Source organism: Acanthaster planci, linkage group LG03 (genome assembly GCF_054643075.1).
Source record: "Acanthaster planci isolate LZ-2023a linkage group LG03, COTS_SCS, whole genome shotgun sequence".
Classification (NCBI taxonomy): domain Eukaryota; kingdom Metazoa; phylum Echinodermata; class Asteroidea; order Valvatida; family Acanthasteridae; genus Acanthaster; species Acanthaster planci.
Window position 1 is genome coordinate 6,505,043 of NC_141779.1, and position 27,252 is coordinate 6,532,294.

General features: G+C 41.5%; 2 protein-coding genes across 5 annotated transcripts in view; one reads left to right on the top strand and one right to left on the bottom strand.

The window, feature by feature from the left end:
• Positions 1–27,252, top strand: part of cfap65 (cilia and flagella associated protein 65) — a 340,657-nt gene that overhangs the window by 12,051 nt on the left and 301,354 nt on the right. For all 4 annotated transcript variants that reach the window (XM_022246076.2, XM_022246058.2, XM_022246112.2 and 1 more), the window contains exon 2: positions 13,268–13,520. In XM_022246076.2, the coding sequence (XP_022101768.2) occupies positions 13,294–13,520 (227 nt within the window). In that variant the 5' untranslated portion in view covers positions 13,268–13,293. The remainder of the gene's footprint in view (positions 1–13,267; positions 13,521–27,252) is intronic.
• On the bottom strand, positions 14,670–25,256 carry LOC147799583 (E3 SUMO-protein ligase ZBED1-like). Its single transcript, XM_087133960.1, has 3 exons — positions 25,233–25,256; positions 23,770–23,944; positions 14,670–15,676 (listed from the first exon to the last, which is right to left on the bottom strand). Exons 1-3 carry the CDS (start codon positions 25,254–25,256, stop codon positions 14,787–14,789), a joined length of 1,089 nt encoding a protein of 362 aa, XP_086990086.1. The 3' UTR covers positions 14,670–14,786.

A 27,252-nucleotide genomic window follows, 5' to 3' on the forward strand; every position in this document is an offset into this window, starting at 1 on the left:
TTTGAGCACCAAATCATACTTTTGCGTTAACAACCAGCATGAATGGTTAACGTGTCTGCCAAAATTCATTACAACTGCCTCAAAAATAAATTTATACTCTATTTCTAATAGGTCTAGGATCCACTGGGTTTTACAACTGCCTGTTTTACCAATGACCAAGGTGCAGTGAGGTCTCATGTACATTTGGTTAATCTTTAAATTAAACTAGACTTAATAAACCAAGCTCTTAAAATTCCTGTCTTCTACCGTTAACTGTGCATCCATTACCAAAAAGACGTACATCGTCAAAGGTCTCGCCATTTCTGCCTGTCTTTCCATTTGTATCGATATATCACCGCCACCGCCGAGCGGCCTACCCGATCTGTGCGCAGAATTGTCGTCTGAACTCCTGAAATCCAGCCAGAGCCCGTACTTATCTTTTAAATAGTCAGCCATGTCTACTCCAGTCAAGTTCAAGTTTTTTACAACCACACAAGTCGATTCAGTTTCCGAGTCACCAAAGTGCTTCTTAATTTCGGTCCAATGTTGATATTCAAATAGCCCCTGTGAATACAGCTGATTTGGTTTGCCTTCGACCATGACTACCGTTTTAGTTATGTGTGGGTTGTAAAATCTTTGAGGGTTTTTTACCGCCGGATCTTTGAACAGAATCAAAATGCCTTTTAGACTTTTAATCGTCTGATCTATACTAATGTTCCACAAAGTGTCCAACTTGTTTACCGCTTGTTTCTTCCAAGAGTGTATCAAATAAGTAATACACGAGCCCTTGTGCTTACTCCTCATAGTTTGAGCGAGGTCTCCATTAGTTACGATTTCGTATTCTAAAGTTATATCCAAAATTGCATATTCTGCGGCCGTGTCAGACGAGTTAACTAATTTGTTGTGGTCATTAAAAGTCAACTGGTACGTCAGAGGCTCTTTAAAACCCGACGGATAAAAAGGCCGTGATCCGTCAATATAGGTGCATCTAACAGAATCGCATATCTGTTGCCAAAAGCGTCAGCTATAGCTTTGTCTTTGCTGTCGTTGGCCGAGTCTGATGCATCACCTGCACCTAAATGTAACTTTGCCACATTTTCTCGTTCTAAGCCAAAGTACACCATATTTTTAGTCTGCGACAGAGATAGCTAATTGTCCTTAAAATTATGAAACACGTCTGCGTCTCTGTAACTGACAATTTTGTTTCCCTGTAAGCTGACGTTGATTTCTGAAATCAGGTTTGTTGCCACGTTATTATACACGGTTCGATTATCGTCTGATGCTCGGTCTGGGTCCAACTTGAAAGCCAGTTTTGTGGTGCCGGGTATGATTACGTCGTCTACGCCTAAAGCTGGAAATTTTACGGTCAACGTTTGGTGTGCTGCGGTGGTGCCCGGGTTATCTTTTGCCTTTAATCGTGCGAGGCACTTTTAGCCTGCGACTCGGGTTTAGTTTTTTAGTGTACTGTTGCGACATTTTCTTAATATATACGATTTTTAATTTTTAAATCTTAGGGAAACCTTAAACAGGAAAGAAAACACGATTAACGATATACATGTAGCCACTGCAAAGAGCATTTCTTCGTTATTTCGCTTATGAAACGTTTCGGCTTGAATCTCTAGAAGCATATCGACACAATGATCCACGTCTGCACGCATATCGCCAAGCATTTGCGCGGTATCGCTTAGGTCAGCTTGCACATCGGCCAACTTATCTTTAATTTCTTGTTTCATTCTTTCAAAATAAAGTGAACTTAACTGTACCGGTAAATCAAAGCCGTCCCACCTAGAATCCATACAAGCTCGCGAATTTTCTGCCATTCTTTTAAAATAAAGTAAATTTAACTATACTGGTAAATCAAAAAACCAATCAAAGCCGTCCCACCTAGAATCCATACAAACTCGTGAATTTTCTGATCTTCAGAGGGTACGTAGAAATCAGATAACTTTGGCTCTGGAGGCAATGGGGGCAACTGTTTACCTGTCGATTCACTGTAAGCTCGCAAGGCTTCGTCCACGTTTACAAATGTGTGTTATCTAATACGCTCTTGTTTCATGTGTTCGTTTAGAAAGTCTAGCACGTGTGCACAATTTTGTTTCCAAGCTTGTTTTGCTTGAGCCATTTGTTCTAACGCTAGATCATGACGTTTACGTTCTACAGCGACATCATTAACTTTTGGAATAAGACTAAACAAATAATTACTGCCAGAGAAAGCTAACCAGTATATTGTAGCTGATCCTATCATCGATAAAATACATGTAGCTTTCATTTTATTTTAAAGTAAGTTTATTTTAAAAAGCTTTAACTTTCAAAAATGGAAAGAAAGGAAGAAAAGGAAGGAAAGGAAGAAACTTTTAAAAAACTGTTTTACGGCTCTCAGGGCTATTGGAAAGGAGAAAGCGCCGTAGATCATTTACACGAAAAGATCAGTGCAGACAAGTCAAGTGTTAAAAACTGGCTAAAAAAACAGGCTATTTGGCAAATTTACTTACCTGCTCCTACGTACGTGTCCAGATCTACGTTGCAAACCGAGTTTGTCAAACCAAACGAAGCACATCAATTAGATATTTTATACTTGCCTTGGGATTGAGTAAACCGTAAAACTTTTAAATACACTTTAACGATCGTAGACGTGGGTTCGCGGTACAAAGAAGCAGAACCTTTGACCAGTAAAACCGCCGATCAAGCGTTAGAAGCCATGAAGTAAATTTATAAAAGATCACCTCTGACTTGGCCCAAGGTTATAATGGTAGACTCAGGGTTGGAATTTAAAGGCGAGTTTAAAAGACGTTTGTTAAGGAAGGCGTATCGTTACAAGTGGGTGAACCGGGCGTTCATGGGTCTCAGGGAATCATAGAACGGTTTAATTGAACGCCAAGCGTTTATTAGGCCATCAATACGCACAAGAAATGTTGAACGTGGGTGAGCGAAACGTGGAATGAGTACAGCATTTGCCTCAAGTAATAAAATCGTTAAACGAAGAAAAAATGTGTTTAATTGGGAAAGAGCCCGCAGAAGCTGTCAAATTAGACCGAATGAAACAAACGCCTGCAGCACCCCCAAGAGCGAGCGAAAACTTCTTCCAGACTTGGTTGTGCTGTATCTGTATTACCCAGGTGAGCAGGAGGGTGGTTCAGTTAAAAGGGCAACAGATCCCGTTTGGAGCGTGGACGTTTATCAGGTAGAGAAGCGCACCAGTCATTTTAAACGGGTGAAAGGTAAGCGCATGAAAACGGGTCCCACTTTGCACTATCTGTTAAACGGGCCAAATAGGAGTTTTGTCAAAGAGGAACCTCAAGTCATACCCGAGGATACCGAATTACCGCCCGAGTCTTAACTGCGCAAAAACTAAATTAAGGGCTTTTTCTTTATCTTTGAAATCAGAGTTGTACTCCCAGTGATAGATGAATCGTGTTGTTCTTTTGACTTAGGTTGTAACGCTTGCTTGGCGCGCTCCAGGTCAGTTGCCTTAAATCTGCAAATTAACGACTGACAGTGCCCGTAAGCTAACATATCTGTACTGTTTGATAATACATAGCGCTTTGTGTCTAGCGGCGAAAGACTCAGCTTATTTTGCATGATGGTGTATACTGGTACTTGATGTTTATCTGATCTGAATAACTGCTGTTTATTAAGATGTAGCACCCGTTCAATTAGGCAGCTTTTATACATGGCATGTGATAAATGTTTCTTGGTTATGACTTTAATGACGCCTTTTGCCTTCTTTAAATTTTGATCTTCCGTCAAAATCAAATACATTTTAGGCCTAATGCAAACGACTTCTGAAATAACCTTACCCCCAAATTCGTCATTCATTTTACCAATTACTTTTTTTTTTTAGGATTGTAAGGTTTATGGTCGATTGGGTAATTGCTAAAGTCGAATAAGCTGCTCTTTTTACTAAAGTAGCCGTTTAGATCGCCAGTTTGAATCTGGACTAACAGAGAATCAGTGTCTGTGTGCAACAGGCGAACTTTTGAACCAAATTTGGATTTTAATTTGTTGTAGTAAAAATCGTACATTAAGGTCTTAGACAAGTCTAGTACGCTCACTCCGCCGTAAATGGGCTTGTTCAGCTTGGTCTTTACTAGACACATTTCCACGAATGAGAGGTCCCACTCTTTAAAAGGCGTAGTGGATTTGTAGTTCGGTTTAAGGGTCAATTTTTTGTACTTGGTGGCATCTTGTACATCTCTTAATAAATGACCGTTGATTCAGGATCTTACCTGGTCTGGCACCTGGTCTTGCCAAAAACTAAATTGTTCATCAATTTAAAGAAGTCTTTTTCAAAGTCAGATTTGGCCAATTTACGAAGCTCGGTGTTTTTATCGATGTAACTCTTCATCCAAGGCGCCTCTGTAAACGACGTTACACGGTGTACCTCTTTTTAAATAACTGGAGACCGAGTAACAGGTGCTTCTGCAACGTACGATAGTGAACCACGTACATGTATTTATGTTTTGTGCCTGAAGTCGCTACCAGTTTATCTACAGAAGTTAGTTGCTCACCGTTGTCGATTAATTTTTGTTGGTAGCTTGAAAACCATTCATTGGGAACTACTAAGTTTTCAGGTGCCAGTCGTTGTGCAGTGAATGAATGTCTTGCAGATATTCCAAAGTGACTTCAAACATGTACCCCACGAGTCTTTAGGCGAAAGTTTAAGAATGTTTTTAAGGGTGAACATGCCTTCAACCCACCGAAACTCACCCACTGGTAACGATTGTGACATGGCCCAGCTGTACAAATTGTTGGCGTCTAAATACATAATATGTGACTCTGGCTGATTTGGATCGTAGTCTGGCGTAACACTAGGCACCCTCACTGGAGATGCCGCCTCTTTTAGCCCTTTCAAAGAACAGGTGCTTATCAATGTCTGTCAATAGTTCCAATTTTACGCCCGAGTGCTTTAACAGAGTGTCCCACGATAGGCCCGGTGATGTGTAATAGTTAGCCAGGTCAAGGCCATACTTCTTTTTACAGACTGCGGAAGTTTTCAAGTACACCTGCTCATAGGTCCACGTATAGGTCATGATGGTCGCCTAGGTTTTTACAATCAAAAGTGTGCCATACTGTTTGTGCACAGGTTTGTTATTTCTCGGTCACAGTGGACTGCTTCAGGGAACTATAAAACACATTTCTAGGCAGTAGGCTCGTCTCGTGGAATCGGTCAAAGAAGTCGATATATTCTTAAGGGTAAATGCCTTTTTCTAAAAGCATACCCGTGTTTTCTGGAAATCTGTCCTGAAGTAAGTTAAAATCATCGGGTGAACAATTTTTAACTAATCGATCTAGCGAAGCCGCCATGAAATGAAACAAGTCTAGGAACCTAAGTTGGCCAAATGAAAATGAAATGTAATTCTCGGTATTTTTAGCAGTTAATTTAGTTTCCTTGCCCTTAAACTCGCAAGCGCCCTGCATGATTATATGCGCGTCGTATTTTTCCAAATTGTGTAAAATCACTGGAATGGGTGTTTGATAGGGCACGACTCTTAGTTTTAGATTGCACAGAGCGTGTGTGGGGCCTCGGTACTTTCCCGTCACGTGACAGTGATCCCTGACCTTACGGAATCTATTAATTGGCTTTGTGCACGTCATACAGAGCAGCTCTCTGAAACCATTGGATTCATTGACTGAACTAAAGGCAGCTTTTTCGTCCTTTGTTTTTGGCTCGTATGGAATTGGGCACTGGCACTGAGATTCTTCAGTTTTGCCAATAAGCTTTTCACAAATCCAACAGCAATTACAATTTTCGTAAATTTTTTGTAACTCGCGCGACCAGGTTAGGGGCTTTGGATTTTCAAATATTTCGTTGATCTTATCTACTTCCCCGGAAAGAGACCAGACAAAATCGCTGCCGCGTCTTGACTTCTGTACATCTTTTGGCTCATGCATTTACCGTCGCGTCTCACTACTGCATATGAATAGCCGCAGGGCTTATGGATCTGAGTTTTGACCATGTTTGTCAAAGTAGGTGGAAGGTGCTCTAAAACCGACTCAAAATCAGCGTATATGACAAAAGGGGCATCTTGTTTGTTCTTGTAATTTCAAATTGTAAAATGTGTTTGCCTTTTTGTCGAGTCTAACCCTTGGCAATCTTTGTGTTTGTTTAACTTTTCATCTGTTTGGAAGTGCAACATGCAGTTAAAGCATTTCTTACCATCGTGTTTATTAACGTCTCCCGTCAACCGAGAAAATTTTTTAATCCAACAGTAGTGACTCTTTTTCCCTTGGGTAAAATGAAGTATTGATTGGTTCCCCTATGCGCTTAGTCTTGTAAAGTACGTAAACGCTGTTTTTTTTGTCGTAACCAAATACGTTGATTGCTAATTTATTTTGTGATTCGATATGAGGGATTTTGAAATGGGTATTGGAAAGCTTATGTTTGTGAAATTTGGCCATCTGCTTCTGTGTAAGTTGAGGTGCGCTCGTTATGTTTTCTAGATTTCAAAATGACTTTCATTTGGCTTTTGACGTAGTCTGAATATAATTTTAAAGCTGCTCTCAGTGCCCATCGGATGCACTGCTGGTCGTTATTTTGAACGTTTATGATTGCTTCCTAAGTGCTAATTTCTCAGGTAGTGGAATATATATGGCACCCACCGGATTATACCTCACCACATTAATGTAAAGGCGTCAACTTTATCAAAGACCCATCCTGATCCGCATTGCATGTGAGCCTCCACGTCCTCGATTTGTTTCTGTCTCTGTTCCGCGAATGCTGCCACTAGGTCCTTTTTACTTAGGACCACTGTATTTTGACTCGGGAAGGTAAATGTGCCAAGGTCGGTTTGGTCGGGGTTTTCCAATCTAAACTGCACTTTTAGGGACGTTTGTAATTTATAAGAGCCGATTTCTCTCAATTCGTCTAATGCTTTCCTCTCGATAAAAGTTTTATGAAAATCAAAAAAGTGCAGGAGATCATATTCAAAGAAGCTGGGTATTAGTTCCCAATTGCCATAGTTACCCTGAAAGCGCCTCACGTTTCTAATGTTAACTTCTGCAATTTCTTCGGGTTGGGTGTAAACTTTAATCGCTTTAATAAGATCTTGCTTTAGGACTCTGCCCTTGTGTGTGAATGGGATGCCCTTGTGTGTTCTTGAACCGTTTTCAAGAGCTGGCGATATGACTGGCGCGGGAGGTATCTGATTTGCCTTTGGTTTGTTCAGATGGCTTGAACGAGTTCGAGCGTAGTGTGAAATTTACGCTTTGGTGCTGGTAATGAAATGTTATACTGCTTGACCAAATCTGCTAAAAAGGCCATCTTAAATCGGTTGAAAGTCGATAATAGTGGCCTGTGTTTTGGGTTGCTTATGTCTCTATTTATATATAGGTTTTTAAACTTTTTTTTTTTTAAAAGCTCTGGTGTTCATCATTAGTTATTTTTATAGATCCCCAAAATAAATCTCATTTTTCTTCGAAGCTTCAGTGCAGAGAGTATTTTCCGGGGAGTAGGAGTCACAAGTTCGGCCGGGCAAGTCGAGGCTTGTTTTGGGTTAGGGAATTCCCCTTTTTTGTTTGAGTCAGGAGTTGTTTACCAAGGTCAAACTTGTTTGTGGACGGGTGAAGTGGAAGCACCGGGGTCAAAGGTCAAGGTGGGTGAAGTGGGAAACCCTGGCGCTGGGGTTTGTGGGTGTTGGAGCATGGAAGCAGAGTGGGAAAAGGGGGCTAGCTCAAATTGTCTTCTACATACTACTGGCGGACGTCAGACCCATAGTTTTCTAGGTAGGCCTAAGTTCCATGATTGACATACGTGTAGGCCTACAGCCGCCAGTAATTTTTCCTTTCACCTCAGTAATCAGAAAACAAAAACCTGACCTGATAAAAATACCTGATAAAAATGGTGTTGTATACAGTTGCTAGAACTTACATTTAGCAAGGCTCTCCCCAAATACAAACTTGCGTATCGGGCCCAATACACAATTACTTCTGCCCGATATGCAAAATACGGGCTGATACCCATCCCCGATATGCACAATATAATTATGACAGTATGGCTCAGAATTTTCTTACATAATGCAGATTGCATGTCCGGAAAATCTAGATGAAAAAAGTGTAATCCTGCATTTTTCCACGTACTGTACATGCATTGTGCACAACGCGTCGGCGGCCACACTGTACTGCACACCGTACATGTACTGGACATGCATTGTGCACCACGCATCGGCAGCCACACTGTACTGCACACTGTACATGTACATCAGCACCGAACGTTCCTCGTGGCCGGTGTTGCATGAAATCTGAACTTCCGTCATGGGTGTCGTACATGCACCCACGCGCAGGCGTGCTTTCTCTGTGCCGTGTGCTCAATACGCTACTGGGGCTGCATTTACAAAGGTTACAGTTTTATACTACACCATTCGCAGAACCTCGATCCCACACAAGTTTTTTTTTTTCATGGCGGCAGCCGTAGCCCTGTATAAAAGTATTAATGGCATCTATGACGGGGACAATATTTCTTGTTGCCATATCACCATATCTCAATCAAAGATGAGCTCTTTTTGAAGCCAATAACTTCAGCAGTCCACGCTGAGGGAAACCCAAATGAAGCAGCCACCTGCAGTGGGTATTCTTTCTTGCCGATATAGAAGAAAAGCCTTGTTGTTTATTTTATATCAAGACAAAATCATTTTATATTTTTATGACATTTGTTTATTCCTTATATGCTAATATTTTTGCCTTACAAACTGAATGGAGCTCATGGTTTCAGGTCTGATCAGGAAAATGAAAAGGTTGATACATGTATTAAAATTAAAACTGAATAAACAGGTGTTCATATCGTTAATTAAACAGCCACTACATGTTCTTGCATGTCTGAAACTTGGAAATGACTCCTTTGTGCCTACAGGCCTAATTAGTGGTCCAGAAAGGGAAACTGGTCATTTGTTGAAATACTAATAGGCCTATCCAAAATTTAAAAAATATATTGAATTTGTTATGTTTTCCGGAGAAAAGGTACTTGAAAAACCCAGGAAATGCTCTAAAATGCAGCTGAGAGCATCTAAAGTCCAAAATTGTCGGGGCCCTTGGGCGGGGTCTGAACCCCACGCCATGGATTCGCAAAAAGTTGGTAAACCACATGGAAATCCCCAACAGTTTTGAAAAATTCTGGGGAGAATCCTGTTTAGAAGTAAGATTTTATGCTGTTGTGTCTTTCTCTTAAAAATAATGAAATTGTTTGGGTCAGTAGTGATGTTGGGACATGTAAGTTTAGGGACAGTTTCTGAGTTTAGATGGATGCCACTACTGATGATTGCACAAGTCTTGCGTGATTGGTCGATCAACTTTTAATTATCAAGTTGTTGGCATTTTCAATCCAACTAAAAAACTCAGTTGACATTAAGCATTCGGTCAGCATTTCTCACATGCTTTCTAAAATTATCCCTTCATGTAGTTTTTATTCTATGAAATACATGTACAGGCTCCCCATGGAACCAGATTTGCATACTGTTTGCATATAAATCCTATCAGAATTGCATCTCTTGAGAATGCCATACTGGAGGGTAGTCCTCATAATATTCACATGCCATTTTTGAATGCCAAGTGCATGCTAAATACATGTACATGTAAATGCAGTCCAGTTTTGTAATGTAAGGGCCATTCTTCCTCAGGCTGGCAGTGGTGCCCTAAAAACCCTCTATTTTCCATAATTTTCTAACTTCACATTCACATGAATGTATGTTGTGTTGCCGTCTACCAGTACACGATCGTCTTCACGACACATGCATGCATGAATGTGCGGCTAGGCTAGCCGAGTTGGAAGACCTGGTGTGCCGCAGCGCCGTACATGTACCACATGATTATTTGCTGCAAGCGGCTAGCATGTACATGTAAGGGTGTATGGTGCCAGCCAGCCTCATCCAGCATAATGTGCATCAGCTTCCACGGCTACAGCTAGGTCTTTTGTCCTCGTAGTTTTGGATCATGTATGCATGCATGCAGCAGAGTCAACTACATGCGCATAACCAATTATTCCGTGACCTAACGGGTTAGTCAACTTTATGCCGCGGGGAATGAAGTTGGTAAGTTCATGCTGTGCAGTCAAAAAAGATATGTCAAAATTGAAACAAAACATATTCTCTTTGTTTAATCTATGGTTTAATTCACTGCAATTCTTTTGTATAAATGAATTTTCTCTAAATTAAAAAATCCTTTGTCAGAAAATGTGACTTTTCCATCTTGTAATATATTTAAATACATGTCTGATAGCTCAAGCACACAAACACCAATTTTTTTTTCCAGTTTCTAAACTTGTTTTGCAGAATAATTTACACCTTGGCCTCAGTGCCTAAGTTTCTTTTGTAGAAATTTTTGCCTTGTTGCCCAGGGCTGTTATTGGCTGCGGTGTTCCTTAACCCCTTCGCGCCAGGATGCAGCTAGACACACCGTAAAAATTGAGATCCTTAGCCTGCATTTCAGCTATTATTCTCTGCCCATGCTCGAGTGAACATGGTGAAAGAAGGCAGACCCAAACTGTGATCCTACCCTTTAAAAAATGCAGTCAATTAAAGGTGGCTTCAACTCTTGACACAGCTTTATTCACTTCAGACTGAAGAGGAGTTACTGAAAACTACACACACACATGTACAAGGTGTCCCGCGATTCAGCCCAAGATTCAGGTCTGGGTACTTCAGTACTGGTCGGGTGCATTGTTCTCTGTGGCATAGGAATAGTCTGTTGCTACTGCACATGAACAGGAGTGCACTCTCACATGTACAGTGTATGTCATGCAAATTTATGTTCCTCTCCACCTTCAACGTCATGTCATTCTCCTTTATTTCAGAACAAATCTCAATTATTCTGACCAGCTAAGAGCAAGGTAAAGTTTATACATCTAAGACATACACGTAAATGTATAATGTGCATTTTCTGCATGTCATTAAAACTCCTTGTTTTAATAACATACATGTATTTGGGCCACAACGATACCAGTTACATGTGTGTACATGTATCTTCATGTGTGCTGAATGCATGCCTGTTCTGCATTTCTCCCCATTACATCATCAACCCAATGTAAAAACAAAATTTGACCTCATGTATTTCTGACATTGGCCCAGTTGGTTGTGGAAAGCAATAGCCTCTTATTTGTGTTGTGTTGACATTCCGCAGATAATTTTATGGTACATTACATTGGTTTTTGGGTGGCCAATCTACTGTACCTCCAAAATCCTAGATGTTAAATTAGTTAAGCGCTTTGCCTTTGCACGTTAAGCAGTCTGTTTTGAACAGAAAACGTTTTCGATTCCAATGTTCATTTAACATTGAAAATGTGCAAACTAAAATATAAATCAATAAATTATCATTATTATTATATCATTATAATAGCTAGCCATAACAGTCCCAAATCCTCTGATTTCAAGATGATTTTACGTACACCCAAGGGGTTAGGGTTAATGTAAACTTTAATGAACAACGTGCTAAAAAAAAAGGCGCAATCACATGCAAATTTAAATCTCCACGGGAACCCAACCACACAAGCCTGTTTTGTCATTGACTTGCAGAATTGACAGATACATGTATGGTATATCATTTTCATGATTTCACGAATATGTGACTTAATGGAAGTGATTATTGGTTCTTACATGTACCTTCAAAACCTCATGGTCTCTATACTGAAAAAAAGTTAGCAAGTTTACCTATATGACTTTTGCTTTGATGACACAAATAGCAAGTTTACCTGTACGTGTACAATGTATGACTTTCGCTTTGATGACACTGAAATAAAAAATCTTGTCTTTTCTGTCTTCACAAAACCTCTCAACCACTTTTTTCACATCAAAATGTTTGAATTTACATGTTTCACTACTTACATATACAGTCTCCCTTTTTCTAAAGAAACTTCCTTTTTTCACAAGTTTGTCAAAAGAGCATGATGGAAGTGGGGCAACCAGTTTACTCATCCTATCCATAATAGCATTGTTACAAGACATAAATTGAAAAAATATGGATGTTGTGAGAAGATTTTGTCAAGTTACTGGTAATTCGCAGAAGTTAATGTCTTGTCCATGTACATGTATCTTAAGTTTTCATGAATTTAGTTTGAGGTTGTATTGCTCTTAATTCAAGCTAGCATGTTTCGACAAAATTGCCTGCTGCCACACGAGATTTATCGCTCGCCCTTCTAGATGCATCATGCACATACACATGTACCATGTGATATAGGGAATTGTTAGCCAATTTTCCATCGTGATTACCTGACTGACGTTGTTCATAATTCTTAAGACTAGTTAACTGTAGATATTTTTATATTAATTATTGCTAGTTTTTATCACGTTTTGTGGCAGTTTTTGGTAGCTTTCATTCTCATTTAATCAGCACAAAAACTGCTCTCCCACATGTTTTTTTTTCTGACCTACTGACCCTATTTTTGAGAGGGTTGTAATCGGCAGCAGAACTTTTTTTTTCTAGGTCTATGTAACTCTTAGGGCTTCATACAGATTCCTTCATCATAGATATGTCACGTACTGTACATGCATGAGTATGAGCTTGCCCTGATATGACCACACGGTACAACATGTGCCATAAACTGGTACTGGGAGTTGGGCCGCATAACCCACATGTAGGGTCTGTATGTTATTGGTGGTCCCGTCAGTGAGCTGTGTAGGCCCTTTGTTCTTCACGAAGCTATGCTGCAGTATGTAGGCCCAATAAAATTACAATCCACAGACTAGCATTTTTTGTGAACAAACAAAACATGATTCTTTACGAAAAACAAACTATTTTCCAAGTTGATACCGGTAGCTCAGGAAAGGATTTTTTTCATGACTGGGAAAAAAGTAGCCGGCGCAAAAGTTACGTGAGCCAGTCAAATTTACATTGTACCTGTTGCTGGTCCGAGGGCCTATTCAGCTACATGAATGGTACACCAAGCTTACTAGGTTTTGTTTAATTCAAGAAGTATATTATTAGTCTTCCTTTTTGCTGCCATGGTTTGATCATTTTGACATGTGGTACCAGCCTTGTCTCAAGGCATCTAAGTGGATTCACAGTTCACAGTGAATTCCCCTCGCTTGTTTGCATCTTGATTTCATTGCTGGTATGGTGCACATGTCAACGGCCAATGTGCATACCGTAACACACGGCCGCTGCTGCATGCATGGGGCGCACATACACCGTAGCGCCTGCGAGTATCAGCACTGGCATGGACAACCCAATCCTGTGGTGCAGTGGTACAAAATTTGACATTTTTTCAGCATCATTATTAATTATTAAAATGACCTGGAAGTTTACCAGCTCCTTCGCAAATCAAGTGCTGTACATTATGTGACCCATTGTTTTCTGTTTTATTCAGGATAATTCTGTGTGTAGAAGTTCAACATGAGGTCTAAAATGCCTGCCACTAGCCGTCAGCACCTCCCTGGCAAAAGCCATCTCAAGAGTTCTACTCTCCAATTTGATCAACAAGGCAACAAAAGCAAAGTTAAGCGTTATGGAATTGAGGTGGTCAAAGGTCTGACATGGAGAGGATGGGAGCCAGGCGGAGAATACACAAAGAATATCATCCTCAAGAATGTCAATGTCAAGACGCAGAAGCTGACATACAGGTACATGTACATAGATTAAGTTGAAAATATTGGATATTATTATGTCCTGCAGTTTACATGGACCGGTATACACATAAATGGAGGCTTGGCATAAATAAAAGCTTTCCATTTTATTTTCTGGCACATGTAATTTCTATGTCAGAAAGAATAATCTATGTAGTTGTGGCAGTGTTAACCCTAAAGAGCTACCGGTAGGTGGGAGATTCCTGTTTGTTTTCTGCCACTATTGTCTTAGTTCAGGGAAAGGAATTCATGTTTGCAGTCACATTTTGCATATTGCTATTCCTACTTGCAAATTCGCAGCAAATTAGATGTGAAGAGGGAAAAAGTGGTGCAAAACGTGCAAAAGTTTTGTAAAGAGGGCATGAAACACTTTCAAAAGAGTGCAAAAAAAATCACTGTGTGAATACTGTGCAAAAATGGGGTGGAAACATGGTAAAAAAAGGTGTGAAAAGTACATGATAGCACTGCAAAAATGATGCAAATTAAACAATTGTACATGTGCTTCCCATTCCCAATCATACTGCATGCAGTGCATCGACCTCATGAAAGCACGTGGTCTGCTGTCTGCTAGAACCCTCTGAAATACTCAACAACACGCACGTTGATCACCACGGACCATGGATTGATCAATACAACAGTGGCTTTGTATGAAATGTTGAAGTCACTGGGAGGAAAACTACTAAAAATCCTAAGAACTGACTGACGCTAAAAATAAACTTAAATGTAAACGAGTCAAACACATGGTGGTTCAGACTTCTGAAACTTCTCAAAAATGTTTATTTTAAATCAAAGAATTATGCTCAATCTGTTCCTATTACTCGTACGGTCGTTTAATCTAAGAGCATGGATATTTAGCAAGCTTTTCGTCGCTTATGTTCATTGATAGTGTGAACCTGGCCCGGCACGTTTTTAAAATCCATCTAATTATAAGAATACACCATCTATCAACATGCAGCAGTCTTGTTTTTTTTTCCTCGTATATCTACAAGACTGTACAAGTACTCTCCTTCTCCATTCCAACCCCAAAGTTTATTTACCTTAACTTGAAGTACATCTTGTAAAAGTCATCAAAACTGCTCAACCAAAGAGAACAATTGTGATTTAAAAGTACGAATAAATCAGTGAAGCAAGCTGAAAGAAGTAACACTGAAAAAAAAATAGGTAGAAAAAAATCTTTATAGTTGAAGTTGTTGGTTTGTCATGCAATTGGAAACATGACCATAAAATCCAGTATTCCTGCGTGAATAAATAATAGTGACAGTTTCACAAGTTCTTTGCCAAGAATATCAGCATGTTTACTTTGTCTGGCTTCAACAATGACCGCTGTGATGTTGCAACGTGTCCTGCGGTGCTGAACAAGCGTTCAGAGGGCGAACTTGTAGCGCAGATACAGAGATATTTCTTGCTTAACTTTGCCAAAAGGGGGAACATTTGCTGGTTATCACGCCACCACATGAGGGGGTCTGCTTCTCCATCTATATTGTCCATCGGCAGAAAACGTTCGATTTCCAGTTGTGCCCGCTGTGTGATTGGCATGCTCGGGTCGTCCTTCCGCTTCTTCGCTAGAATTCCACCGAGGGATAGCTTCCGCTTCTGCTGAGGCGCCTGAAGTGCAGGTGCTGGGATAGGGTCGCCGGTCGAAGCGTCACGCTCGACGTCTGAGTCGGGTGCTGGTGGTGCGGCTTGTTCGGACATGGAAGTTTTTTCTGACACGACCGCGGCCCTTGTTGCCTGGATTCGTTCCTCTGTCATATTGTCGGCGCGGTAGTGCGGGTCAAGGAAGGAGGCGACATGGATCAAGTCCTGTGTCTTTTCTAGGTCATACAAGGAATTCATTTTCCTCATTATCGTCGCTTTTATGTCAGCCGTCAGGGTGACATCGGCCTGGTCCTCGGCGAGAACGTTGTTTTCCAGGTGACACAGCATTGGCAGGAGAGACGAAACAGTGACGAATTCCTCCCCAGACATGATGTCGGTGAAGGCCGCCACTGGTTTAAGCCCATTGTTGACGGCTTCCAGCACGCTGATGTCCTGCCAAATTGGCATCAAGTGTCCATGCGCTCGGTCTTCAGAGAATACCCTGCGTATGGCTGGTGCTTGCTCGAGGATTCTGTCGACCATCTTCTGCATCGATCCCCATCGGGTGGCGCAGTCTTTAGGGAATAAAGAAAAAGAAGTACGAAATGAATTATCAGGGAGAATGGGGTTCATTATGCTAATGAGGCTAATCAGGCTATGGGTTCCGCGGCCGACCACAAATCCACCAACTGAGGCTTAATTATCCTAATACTTTATTTGTACAACTTGAAACTTCAGAATACTAAACAAGACTTTCACTTTGTGGTGTGGTTATTTTCATATGCACTCGCTCAGTTCAATATTTCAGGGGGGTGACAGGGGACGTTCACCCAGCCAGCCCAAAAATAAAGTGCGCACATCTTTAAACTATCCCATTGATGAGGAGTGTAAAAAATAGCATGTTAATATTTTACATAGATTCCTTCTAACTTTTTAGAGTTCACGCAGGACCGAAGTTGCCTGATTACAAAAAAATGAGAAATAAGACCGCTTTCAAAAATTTATTTATAAAAAAATATGCCTACAATAAACACATTTTTTTGGTAATCGTAAAAAATGTACGTATCGTGACGAGGGAATGTTGCGGCAGATTTAGACTCCCTTGGGCGTTCGCAAGTTCCTTCTTCAACTTCCAGCTATGGGGAAAAACTTCCCACGATGGTGCGGCACAGCCCAAGGGCACGACTGGTTCGTTGACGCTCATCAGAAATGGCCTTCGTCACCCCCAAGTTCAGATTGTGGCCGAAACAGTTCAACCAAGGCCAATCTAATTGTCGGATTGCTGCTACAATGTTGGCCCCGTTGTCTGTTGTTATGCATGACAGCTTGCTCGTGGGCAAGTCCCATTGTTCCAAAGTGGATCGGAGTGCATCAGCCAGATTTTGTGCGGTGTGACTTTGAGGTAGAAAGCATGTATCTAAACATCGTGACTGAAGCTTCCAGTCACGCGAGAGATAGTGAACCGTAAAGCTCATGTACGGCTCCATATTGGTGCTTGACCACATATCTGTTGTTGCGGAAAAGAAATCTGCTGCCTGCAAATCCTCCGCAACCCTGGACTTCACTCTGGTGTACAACTGTGGAATAGCTACTCTGCTGAAGTGGTTCCGTCCGGGCAAATCATACTGCCGATCAAACTTCAACAGCATGTTCTTGAATCCCGGTTTCTCAACGGTGTAAATTGGCAACATTTCCTTAGCAAGGAAATGTGTGACGGAGTCCGTGAGTTCTTTCCACCGGGAACTTTGCCTGGAATATTTCATAGCCTTGTAGAAAGATTCTCTGACTGTTGGCTGTTTGATGCTCGATGACGATGCTCCAAGGTCTGCATTTCCGGGCCGTGTGGCACGCCCTTTCTCGGTCACAAACTTGGCATACGTTGCAGGGTGGTTTGCTCGGAGATGCACGACCAGGTTTGATGTGTTTCCGTGCTTCGCCACAACTGTTTTGTGGCATACGCGACACATTGCCTTATTTTCGTTCTCAGGTGTACCGTCTTCACCAGGCTCGAAGCCGAAGTGATTCCATATTGCTGATGTCATTTTCTTCTTCCCTACAAGTCGTATTTCCTCCCCAGACACCGCCATACTTGATTCGTAAATCTGGAAGGACTCATGAACGAGGCGTGGAGTTTGAGCTGCATTTTTGTACTATCTTGGAAGGAGGCGACGAGTGACGCCATGACGCTACTGAAATCTTGTTGTCTTACCTTCTTAAGTTTCTTAAGCATCCTGCATCAACAGAGGAAATTTAATGCAGCCAGACGATATTTTGTCTCTATCAGATTGAACGATACCGACCGATGTTGACCAACATCAAACGACCGACCGCATTATTTTGTTGTAAACTTCCGCCAAGTACACACATATTCAATAAAACTGACCACTCAAGACCAACAATAGACTTAATTTCACTACACTTGTGCCGCCCTTGTCTTCAGTCAATAATCTCTTTGAGAGTCTGACACTTTTGACTAAACAGTGTCTCGCATTTTGAAAGGCAGCTAGTTCTGTACATCAGATACTGTCCTCAATTTATTCCAGACAAGCTTAAATACAAGCAGTCACAAGTGAGGGATCGGGTTTTGCTTCTCTTTTTGTGTGGTTGGACTGGGAACAAATGTGAAAACAGTAAAAAATGATCCTCGATTGCCGTGGATGTCCAGCTGAACGCAGTTTTATTGAATCATTTTGAAGTTTAGAACACACATTCCTGGTTTCAGTTAGATAAATTTTCACACAATACTTGTAGTACATATTTTAAATAAAGGACAAAAAAGACACAAAGGGAGCATAAGGATAGCATAAGCAGCATTTGCATTTAAATTTCTTATCCGCAAATAAAGATCTTCGGAAAATAAAGTCGAGTGCGACACGGAACCGGAAGACCAGCTGCTTTTTAATTCCCAAGCTACTGGTAAAGGCTGTGATATGTGCTGGTGGGAATAACAACAAGCACTGTCGACAAGCTATCCCCAAACCGCAAACTCAACGGTGGGGACAGGAAGACAAAACCTTTTGACAGGCGGTTTGATGGCTGCATGCTGAAGCATTCCTCCATGGCTGAAGTATCACGTTACATCTTATCTCCTCCCCAAAAGAGAAAATACAAACACATGCTGGGTGACTTAAACCACAAAGTATGCAGTCACTGTTGAGGATTTAATTGTCTGCTTTCATGTTAAGAGGGTTGTGGGAACATTCTGAACAAAATAGCCAGAATACCGCGGTATTGAAATTCAGTACCGAATTAGCCGGTATTCCGGTATTCATGGATTGTTTGTCGGTATTGTTCAGTATAAAAAAAATACCGCGGTATTTCGGTGATACCGAAATACCACCCAAGCCAAGGGAGTATATAATTTCATGATGCCAGTGGTACATGTATCAGAGATTTTGTATGACTGAAAAGCTCGCCGACTACCAAATAGAGCATTTTTTGCGTTCTTTAAAACGGTAAGCTTATTCTTTTAAGGCATATTCACAATACATACCTTTATCATACCCAATCGATTCCAGCACTGGGCATTATCATGTTTGTGATCTGTGAAGGTGTTGTTACATCCATGTATCGTTACTGAATTCCTTCGAGGTCAATGTGTGTTTAAACATTACACATTCTTTGTGAATTTTAGATTTAATGACCCAGTGTTTTGCAAACTGTGCTGTGGCATTTCTCTCTAATGGCAGTGGTGAATCTTCACAAAAGAAAGAACTCTTCATACAGGAGTTATTATGGAAATTTGCACACGAATAATTAAGAATTAGCAGTACGGATATAACAGATTGAAATTCATGAGCAAATAGAAAAATTCATTAAAGGCAGTGTACACGATTGTAAAATTTCAAAATGAGACTCTGTAACTGTCCACAGCACTATATCCAGTTATCTGAAGGTTTTGTGACACTGACCAAAAAGACACTGCCAAATTGCTTCACAAATAAAAAATCTGCCATGAGCCCTTCGTTCGAGTCATCGCATTGGAACCTCTTGTGTTGCATGCATGCTGCATGTGACATGGCACACACGCATGCACACACCACTGCAATCTCATAAACCCTGTTTTCAGGGTTGCCTGACTGCTACCGCAGACCCATTCATGGACAGTCTAATTGCTGACTCCAATAACCATGTGACCACAGAAAGTGTTGTCATCAGAAACCCAAGTGAAAAAAAGAAGATATTCTGTAGAATGTCATGCTGAACACCATCGGCAAAAAGACCAAAGATTTGCCACATGAAGGTATACCATTGAGGCGGTTGATGTTTATTTTAATAACGTAAAGAAAGAAATCTCTAGGTCACAATAAATAAATCTTAGTAAAATGATTATTTGTCTACCAAACAACCACCATGAATGGAATAAAAAGTGGGAAAATAATCACTAAGGTGGCTTTGCAGAAAGGTTGAACTGCGGTTTGACCGAAGTCACCGCGGTTTGTCCAATCCCTAGTTACAAGCCGACAACCGCGGTGTCCCGCCCACTTTACATATCAGTGCAACTGACTATGAAGCCCCTATTGTTATTTAAATACGTTCGGACCGCGGTGATCGCGGTCGGCTCCACAGAGGAATTAGCAACTGACTGCGGCCACCGTGGTGACATTCCAAAGCTGTCTAGGTACTTTTCAGGAAGCCAGCATACCGACTCCAATATTTCTCGGGCATTTTTTAAGGGGGAAAAACGTGCACATTGTATGTCACTGTTTTGCTCCTAAGAACATACTTTTATCCCAACTGTGATATTTGTGTTTTGTGATGTTGGTTTGCAGTTCTGGGAAATGATCCCCGTAATGTACATGTATACGTAAAGTAGTATTTTTGAACATGAGTGTTCTCCATTCCGTCAAAAGCCTGGGGTACCGGTAGGAAAACGCTGTAAAATTATGTGTAGTTGACCAACGGGTCCGTATCATCAACGGGCATGCTGGTTCATTTTGGCAGAGCTGCCAACCAGGACGGATTTTCGCATGGAAATTCTTGTTAAAAATACGGCTTTAATTTGTTAAAATGAGCGCATAATTAAAGCGTATGAGCTTTATACTGAAGTAGGAAGCCCGATAATAAGCGTCAATGACATCGATAAGTCCGATGTGTGATTTTACTAGGCTTGTTTGCAGTTCAGTTGCTCCCGATAAAGAAAACACAGGGGCCGGAAGACGCATGCATGAAGAATTTTGCGAGAAGTACAACGATGTGATTTTATAGCGCGAAGAACTGAGTAATGAGCGTATTGTTGAACCTAAATTCTCACTACATTCCATAGACTTAAATTCCAGTCTGTGATGAACGGATCGTTTTGTTTGTTTTTGTTTTTGTTTTTTGAGTGTGGTGCGAGTATTATACGTGCACAACGCATCTAAGAGCTGGCAAAATATGACCGATAAATGACTGAATGCCATGTCTATTGGATCACAATTGTTTATTTCTGGGCGCGTGACATGGTGATACTACGTGTAGAATGCATATACGCTGGTTGCATGGTCTCGCCTTTTTGGATGGCATTTCACAATGTCCATCGCCGGGCCGGGAATCCGTAAAGTAAGAAGTGCACATTCTTGATACCAGTGATTAATTACACCACTGTGATTTCAACTTTCCGAAAGAAAATTTCATCCCCGCTTTTAGTGAGTTTGTAAAAGTTGGCAGCTCTCATTTGGGCTTTTTATTGGCGCCGGCCATTGGAGCGCACATGACATCGGCCTACCGCAAAGTCAATGGATTTGACACAAGCCAGTAGTAAAAGGCAATTATTTTACACTCGTACCACCAAGGTGGCAGAAACATTAAGTACATATGTAATACAAATTTTAAGCTAGCATTTGCTGTTCTATATTTCGAAGCAATTACCTGATCAAAACCACATTTGAAAATGTTGTGTTTCATTCATACTGTGTGTGATCGTTGATTCCCCTTCAATATCAACACAGTCACCGCGTTCATATTTATGCAAGTCAGTGGGCATACGAGCGATCGCCGACGTTCCGGAAAAAAACTTTGGGATTCATAAAAACGCGCCGCGATCACCACGTTTTGGACAGCTGATAATGCATTATTCATGAGCGCTTTAGCATTACAATGCCGCAGTTTCCACTCGTACTCATTAACTTGCCTTCGCATGAGTGATTTTGATGCAGCCATACCGCAGTTTGTAGGATCCTTAGCAACCTGGCCAAACCGTGGCGACCGCAACGGTCAAACCGTGGCAACCTTTTTGCAAAGCCGCCTAAGAAATGTTGCCGCAGCAGAGCAAGTAAAGTTTAAGATTACGTACACATTTCATGTACATGTATGTGTTTCATGATTTCATGACTTGCAGAATTCTGTTAATAACTGGAAATCTGGACAATTGAATGTTTATTTATTCTCCGAGGTTCGAGTTTTCAGATGTAAATGGCCACCAACGAAAGCATGACTGCGCCACCTGCACGTGGTACACTTGGCCTGGTCGTGGCTTTTGTGACAGAAGACTGCCCAGCGTATAAGCCGCAGAGACATTTGTCAGCGTGAGAATCAGCGTATAAGCCATGGCTTACATGTATATTCTGAAAATTGCAGTACATGTAAATCACAGTTGCAGGGGAAAATTGCAGCCCCTAGCCTCTTGGCTACTTGGTGTTTAGTGGCATATCCAGGTAGGGAGTGGGAGCAATTATTCTTGTTTTAACAAGGTTCAAATTCTTATTTTAACAAGATCTTTGACATATCTCTTGAACTAATAATAGGTTAAAAATTCCCTGAGAACAGTGATGTCATGGTGACGTCATCTGAGTTCATATGACATGCCTGCAAAGCTGAATCCCTTGGAAACCAATATCTCCAGAACAATTAATCTGAGATTAAACTTGGAATGGATCAAAAGAACCTTGTGTTATATGAAATTTTGGTTGATGTCATGATGACATCATCTTTCACATTGTAAACATTTTTGATGCATATTCTGAACAAAGGAGATTGTTAAAACATGAATCAATCACCATAAAATTCACAAAATACATGTAAGGAGGGCCTGATTTTTTTTCAATTCTAGCAAAATCTTTCTCAAGGTAAAATCATAAAAGTGATACGGTTGATAAAATTTCCGCTCCAGATAACATTTAAGTGACATCACAATGACTCAATTAGGTCATGTATTATTAAATTTTGAATATCTATAACAGATGACATTCGATACGATCTTCTAGGGGCGACTCTTGTCATTTTCTTATCTTTCATCTTCCTATCTTTCATCGTCAGCAAAGTTACACAAAGAAACAGCTATTAGACAAAGATCTTTCTTACCAGAGTTAAGGTCGTGAGGGCAACAACCAAAGTCACATGACACACCTCCAAAGTTGTATTCTTTGCAGGCTAGTATCTTCAGAGCCAAAAGTCCAACATAGACAAAACTTGGCATTCTCAAATAGATAGGATATGTTATAAATGGAAGTTGGGTTATGTCATGATGATGTCATCACAGGTCAAGTGACGTTATACTGAGGGTGATACTTTTAACATTCAATGACTGCAGAAGTGTCGAGTCCTATTTGGTTCATTATTACATGTACATGTTTGTAGATGGATGTATTTTATGTGATCAGTTTTTTTTTAGCTTGCTCGAGCGTGCAGGCCATGTAATAAATTTGCTTGCCCAATTTGGATCAACACTTGCCAAAGATTTCTTGGAATCCACAATTATTATAGTTATTTAACCTTGGCCTGCTGCATGCATGCTGTCTTTAATTAGGCCAAAAAGAAGTTGTGCTTCTGATTACATGCCTCAAAAATAGGTCGGTCGATCTGAATTTTTTTTTCTTTTAGTCAATTTGTTGTGCTGATTGAATGGCATGAACGAGAATGACATTTTTCAAAAAATTTAAAATAAAAATTAATTAAACCTGTCTTAATCTGTGAAAAATTTCTACAGTCGACAATACTCAAGAATTATGGACAATTCACACAGTGCTACTCAGATAATCACAACAGCAAACTGGCCAACAATGTCTGTGCATGGTGTGGTAAATGTGCGTGATGCATCTAGACCTTGTGCTGTGGCAGGAAATTTGTTGAAACACGCTCGCTTCAATTGCAAGTAAAACAACCTCAAATTAAACTTACGAACACAGAAAATATATCAACTCCCTTCTTCAGACATGAGCAATCACCCCAGTCTCCCATCCATCCTGCGACGGGTTCGTTTCAACATTCTTCCTCACTCCGAAGAAGGAGTCAAACTCCTGGCATCCAAATCTCAAGCTGCTAAACAGATTCATCCGTCCTCGGCACTTTCAAATGGACACCTTGCAAACAGTCACCCTGTCCCTGCCGATCCCAGCCTGGACCTCTACAGTGGATCTGAAGAACGTGTACCTGCACATTCCAATCAACCTATACGACCAAAAGTTCCTCCGCTTCATTTACGACGGCCAAACCTTTGTATTTGTGGCACTTCCCTTTCGGCCTTTTGGGGTCCCCCAGGGTCTTCACACATGTCGTCAGGTCTATCGTGGCTTAACTCTGTTGTCGAGACATCTTGACCTTTCATTACCTGGACAACTGGCTCATCATTGGCAAGTGTGCATCTGAGGTTACAGCTTCCACCCTCTTTGTCTACAACCTTTCCACAAGTCTGGGGGTTCTTATAAACCACAACAAATTGCGACCTACCCCCACTCAACGTCTGACCTACCTTGGGGCAAGTCTCGACCGCCAGCGGGGGAATCAAGACTCCTACTCTGGATTGCATTGCCAACTTGGTTGTCTGCGTCAGCCTCCTTCTGCCTGGCTACTTGGCCCTGCCTTGAACTTGACCTCACCTCCTGGGCTTCGTGGCGAGTCTTATGGACCAAGTTCCCTTCTGCCGTCTTTACATGCATCCAATTCAAGTCCACCTGTTGACATTCTTCTGCGCCAGTCAGGACCCAATAGATGTGCTGGTGACTAAAGTTAAACATTCCACACGTTTGCTGGTGGCACTCAAATCCCAACCTCACCAAAGGTCTTTCCTTCCCGAGACCTGCTCTGCAGCTCACCATCACAACTGACGCTTCCCAGTGATGGGGTGCCTCCCTACCTCCTTTACCAGCATCAGAGACTTGGGGTCCATCCCTTATCAGGAATTACATCAATATCTTGGAACTCTTCATATTCAATGCCGATTGCCACTTCCATCTGTCAATTGAGAACAAACACATCCTCATCTGATCTGACAACAGGACAGTGGTGTCTTACATAAATCCTCAAGCCTTTGCCTCTTGATAAGAAAATTACTCCTCTGGACCTTGGACGACAGAATCAATCTCCAAGCAACACACATCTTGGGATCCAGCAACACCATTGCTGATGCACTCTAAAGGGGAATCATCTGCTTAACAGAGTGGACCCTTCACTCAGGAGTAGTACATGTATGCCCAGTCTTTGAGGCTGTAGACAGACCGCACATTGACTTTTTCGCCTTGTCTCAAAATGCCCAGCTACCGGTCTTCTGCACAAGGTTCCACTACCTTCAAGCTTTAGGCAACCGACACTCTCTGTCTCAGCTGGACAGGGACACTTACGCATTTCCCCCGATATCCCTGATCCCAGCTGTACTCTCCTAAATCAAATGGGAACATTGCCGAGTCCTCCCCATCGCACCTTTTTAGCCTCGCCAACCTTGGTTCCCACATCTCTCTTGTACCAAACCCTCCAGTACTACTGCTCAGGCCAGATCTCCTCCATCAACCGGGCCCTGGCATCCTCTACCCTCAGCCAAAGACCCTCCACCCGACCTGCTAGCTGTTGTCAAATGATCATTCCACTCAGCTGGCCTTTCTGACGATGCTGTGACAATGACAGCCAGGAGCAGACAACTATCTACATGTACGTGCAAAGTCTACAATAGCTGACTTTGGCATTTTATTCATGATGCACAGAATGAGATGCGGCTCTGACCAATGCATCGCGGAAGGTACAAGTAGCTGTTTTTTAATGCATTTGTTCAACATGCATTTGGTACACAAGTTGCGACTCTCCGCAGTTACCAATCTGCAATCTCCGCCATTCACTCTGGCTTTCAAGATGGATCTTCCATATCGGACAACAGCGCTCTTGGACATCTCCGTGTTCGTCTAGCATCCTCTTTGAGGCTCCTCATCTCCTCATGGGACTTACCTCGGGGTCTGGAGCTTCTCGCATGTCAGCCCTTCGAACCTCTTGGGAGTCTTGCCAGTAAGGCTTTACCGTTCTTCCACGTAAAGTCTGCTTTTTTAACGGCAAGTTCCTAAGGTCCTGATGAGCTGGCCTGGCCGGGTACTATTGTTGCAGAGAAATTACGTCACATGGACCGGACGATGTTGGATTAAAATGATCAACTCGGACAGGCATTCACATAGTACATTCTTTCCATGGATTTTAGCATGTTGAAATGCAGTTTTGACTTCAAGAAGCATTGAAAATTTGCAGCGCAAATTTGGCACCAACTTACGTACCAAAACAAATTGAATTTACATTCGCGCCGATAATTTGAGAGTTGGCAAATGTTGAACATGTTTGCCCTCTGACGAATTTTATAGCAGCAAATGCTTTATGGCATCATTATCGGTGTGAACCTGGCATTATTTGCGGTCCATTATTCTACCTTGATGTGAATTTTGTGTAAAATAACTTCACGTATACAAAACCGTCAGCACAAAATTGGGCCCTTATTGTGCATATGAGTAGATCACCTGAATGCTAATGAGCTTACAAACATGCCGATGCATGTCACGTTCACATGACTTGGACATGTCCATTTTCTTCAAGGGGAGGGATGAAACCCTATTTTTATATAAACAACGTCAGGAAAGCTTATAACGAATAAAATATTTTTAAGCCACTTTGCACAAAAATTAATTTTTACTATATGCAAACAAAAAATTTCACAGATTTTTATACATTAAAAATTAAATGCAGAAAACAATAAATGATCCCTATTTTGGTGAATGAGTTCAACCAGGCACCGCACAGTTCTACAAATCAGCCTTTTGATGGCGGAGGAATTACAGGGAACAGTTTGGAATCACACATCACAAAATTAAACACTGATTTGTAAATAAAATTTCTGACAAATAAAGAAGACTCAATCATGGTGTGCACATTCATTGCAAATCCTTTTTTTTTCACAGACATGCATAAACACACAATCCCAAAGCTTAAAGAAGATGCATGGCCCGCTCATGAATTATAATATCTTCAAACAAGACGGATTGTTTGTGCCGTGCTCTGCGCAATCATGGCTGGATCAGACTGAACTAGTCGTGGCTGTGAATGCACTGGCACTGGGTCCACACTACTCGACTAGTTGCGGCTGCACAACTACTGCAACTAGTCAACAATACCATGGAGAAAGGAGACAAGTTATTGGTGGTCACTCACGACCATCAAGTTGTGTAGTGTGTGTGAACTGACTAGCCAAGCACGGTGTGTACAAACTTTACATGGGCAGGGTGCATTGCCAGCGTGTGGCTTCTGTGAATAGGCAATCGTGAGTGCATGGTGTGCACACGTGGTGCCGCACGGCGCTGCATACTCTGTGGGGCCTGGCTGGTACTCCACTGTGTAGTTGTGGGCACGTACGTTCAACTAGTCACACAGGCCTACTATTATCACTGAACCACCCAATCAGTGACGTCAGGACTTCCAAACTCAACTTATAGCATAATAGCCGACCATTAATGATCATGCCGTTCCTATTGCGGTTTGGCCTGGCTCTCCGGTACATACAGGTCTTTGAATCAGCCATTCCGATCATGGACTTCCCAGTTGATATTGATATTTAAATGACATGACCTAAATTTTGGGTGGGGCGTTCCGAACTCGGAGTGAACGGAATATTCATGTTTGGAGATTAACATACACCATTCTTGCCGCATACGGTCGTTGTTGTCAAGTGCTCTTTTGTTACAAAAATGTTAAACTTATTTTTTTTAATTATACTGGTTGTCATGAAATATTTAATAGTAGTCAACAATTTTGGTACTTTTTCAACTTGTACTTACAACGTAAGCTTGAGTTGACGATACCGGTAACCAGTGACTTGCATTTGGTTGGACTTAACTGGCATTGTGCAAGCTTTTCAGTACCAATTTTGAGCCTGGAATAACCTCCCTTTAAGTGTACATGTCTGTGGAGCCATCAAGCAGCCATATCTCTC

Bases quoted from the DNA above. Each gene is read 5' to 3' on its own strand.
- LOC147799583 (XM_087133960.1), bottom strand. From the start codon at position 25,256: ATGCGAGAAGCTCCAGACCCCGAG. The intron at 23,945-25,232 runs GTAAGTCCCATG...ATGCATGTAAAG, and splicing joins GAGAAGCTCCAGACCCCGAG to ACGGCAGAAGGGAACTTGGT. The intron at 15,677-23,769 runs GTAGGTCAGACG...TATTCCCTAAAG, and splicing joins CGGTCGAGACTTGCCCCAAG to ACTGCGCCACCCGATGGGGA.